General features: G+C 35.9%; 1 protein-coding gene across 1 annotated transcript; it reads left to right on the plus strand.

Annotated features, from left to right (window-relative positions):
• The first annotated feature begins 1,835 nt into the window (after positions 1-1,835).
• LOC138373678 (C-type lectin domain family 4 member F-like) lies at positions 1,836-2,522 on the plus strand. Its single transcript, XM_069340029.1, has one exon. It carries the CDS (start codon positions 1,836-1,838, stop codon positions 2,520-2,522), a length of 687 nt encoding a protein of 228 aa, XP_069196130.1.
• Positions 2,523-3,220: the final 698 nt, after the last annotated feature.

The raw sequence follows: 3,220 nt of genomic DNA on the forward strand, positions 1-3,220 counted from the left end.
TTAGTTCTGAACAAACTCATCACTGAGTCCATATGAACAAAACACACACACACACACTCCTGTACCTGCCACTGAGATCAATCGCTTACGCGAGCGAGAGGATTCTCCAGCCTTCGTCCATTGCCGACTGACGGGTAGTTATGGTGGCCAGTTATAGGCCTTGATGCAGAGGTCAGTGCCCATAGAGCGCTACAGGACAGAGGGGTGACCTCTACAGGTAGGCATACATACAGAGGCACATACTCCCTGTGCCCTTAGGGAGTTACAGAGAAGCCATCATCTACCACACTGCTAGGCTGTCTCACGCTCGCCATCTGAACTATTTCGTCTCGGTTGGTTCATCCGGACTTAATTGACGTAGATCATTAAGGAAAGACTCGGCAGTTGCCACTTTTGTCTCCTTTATTAAGGACTATTATTACTATTATTATTAATCACAGTAATGTTACTGCATCAATGAGAAAATCCGTTGGAGCCGTGCTGAGGATTCGAACCTATGCGGTGGGTGTTCCCGCATTCCCACGCAAAATAAACAATACAAATTTATTTTGTTTACAAATATTACAATGCCTCTGGAACCCAATAGTAACGCACCACCAGTTCCAAAACTTGGAAGGTTCACACACAAAAGAATATTTCCAATTTTCAGAGAGTTGATTGATGGTCTGAGACGAGTCACAAGATACACTGATGGGGACGATTTTTCTTAGTTTACCCGAATTTCGGATGATAAATTCTCGTTAGAATGAACTCTGATTCTCGCATTTTGCTTGCGGCTATTGCTGCAGTTCCGAGAAGCTGGTCAAAATATTCAGTTTTTAGTTCATATATCAGCGTGGGTTCGTAGCCTAACAGTCTCCGTCACTCACACACACACACACACAAACACACACACACACACACACACACACACACACACACACACACACACACACACACACACACACACACACACACACACACACACACACACACACATCATGAGCCAGTACCCTGCACTCTCCCACCACGACTGAAAATGTTGGCCTTGTCATGCAAATACGGCCCCGGACACCATATTCATGATGTGCTCTATATCTCACCCGCTCACAACTCACCGCCTCCCCACCAGTACATCTTTTCCAGTTGTTTTGGTGGTGGTTGTGGTAGTTGTGGTGGTGGTTACAGATGATTGGAGTAGTGATGTGGCAACAGTGTAGGTGGGTGGGGGGGGGGGGGTATTGCCAGTAGTGGTGGTGGTAATAGTTGTTGGTAATTATAGAGTCGTTGTTTGTGGTGATGGTGGTAATTTTGGAGGTTGTTAGTGGTGGTAAGTCTTATGATTAGGCTTTAAGCCTCAGCATAACTTTACTAGAAATAGCTTGAGTTAAGTTTAAACTTGAATAAAAGTTAAGTTTAAGTGTTTAAGTTAAGTTCACTTTAAGTTGTTTACCATTGCTCATCACTTATTTTAAGATGATCCAGTTGGGTGGGTAATTCAGTGTTTTCATGAGAGTAGTCAAACATATTCTAATTTACCAGTATGATTTTTTTACTTAATTTGTATATATTGCTTTATATTCAAATGCATAAAGTCCTTATTTTCATATCTTATTGTAATACTATATTAATGTGAAATTGTTTTGCCTGTAAGGGTAAGCCTAGTAGACATATTCTGGCTAATAGACTGAGTAAAGGTGTGAAGTATAACATATAATTTTATTATTAAAATGACTAATTTTACAATATTATTACTATTAAATTGTTTAAAAATCTACAGAAGAGTCTGGTCAAACATTTATGAGACCAGTGGCTGTTACTTGATACAAATTAATAATGTTTGAATGAACGAGGCAATGTTGCCCCGTTCTGAGTATCTGAATACTGATCTTAATTATCTGAATGCTGATCTTAAGTATCTGAATGCTGATCTTAAGTATCTGAATGCTGATCTTAAGTATCTAAATACTGATCTTAAGTATCTGAATACTGATCTTAATTATCTGAATGCTGATCTTAAGTATCTGAATGCTGATCTTAAGTATCTAAATACTGATCTTAAGTATCTGAATACTGATCTTAATTATCTGAATGCTGATCTTAAGTATCTGAATGCTGATCTTAAGTATCTAAATACTGATCTTAAGTATCTGAATACTGATCTTAATTATCTGAATGCTGATCTTAAGTATCTGAATGCTGATCTTAAGTATCTAAATACTGATCTTAAGTATCTGAATACTGATCTTAAGTATCTAAATACTGATCTTAAGTATCTGAATACTGATCTTAAGTATCTGAATGCTGATCTTAAGTATCTGAATACTGATCTTAAGTATCTGAATGCTGATCTTAAGTATCTAAATACTGATCTTAAGTATCTGAATACTGATCTTAAGTATCTAAATACTGATCTTAAGTATCTAAATACTGATCTTAAGTATCTGAATATTGATCTTAAGTATCTAAATACTGATCTTAAGTATCTGAATACTGATCTTAAGTATCTAAATACTGATCTTAAGTATCTGAATATATATTAAGTTTGTGTTTTATTCAAATGTTCCTGCATACTAGATTTGATAATCTTGCTCTCATAAACTATAGTAACTTTTATCACCCATTCATCTGTATTAATCCTTCTTGTAATAAAACCTAGTCACTATTGCCTGTACCTTTTATTACTTATTTAATCACACTAGATGACAAGCAGTAAATTCTTTATTATTGAGCAATAGGCTTTTTTTTGTTATTAAAATGACTAATTTTACAATATTATTACTATTAAATTGTTTAAAAATCTACAGAAGAGTCTGGTGTTTTATTTAAATTAAATGTAAGTTTAATTTACGTGATTTATAAAAAGTGGAAATACAATATTACACTGTTCTGGGGGGGGGGCGGCTTTTAAGTGTTTAACTGGTATGTAAGTGTGCATGTAAGTGCTTGATGGTCTTGGGAGTCCTTTGGAGTGCTCATCATACATTTACTTATATACTTACGAAACCTGTACATCTTTCAGCAATAAGGACGGCCTTGTTTTAATTTATTAAATAGTTTCCGAGCTTCGAAACTTCATAATCCAAGGTTGTTATTGATTTAAATCCTCAATAAACTTATTTCAATTTCAATTTCAATTGTTGATTTAAACAACCTCGTAGAGCTCACAGTTAACTGTTTATTAGATGTAAACAAGGTCGCCATGATAGAGGGGGAAGATGTACATGCTTCGTAAATGGAT

Source organism: Procambarus clarkii, chromosome 43, assembly GCF_040958095.1.
Source record: "Procambarus clarkii isolate CNS0578487 chromosome 43, FALCON_Pclarkii_2.0, whole genome shotgun sequence".
Classification (NCBI taxonomy): domain Eukaryota; kingdom Metazoa; phylum Arthropoda; class Malacostraca; order Decapoda; family Cambaridae; genus Procambarus; species Procambarus clarkii.

What these genes read in the sequence shown, in the direction of transcription:
- LOC138373678 (XM_069340029.1), top strand. Translation starts at nt 1,836, where the DNA reads ATGTTGCCCCGTTCTGAGTATCTGAATACTGATCTTAATTATCTGAAT.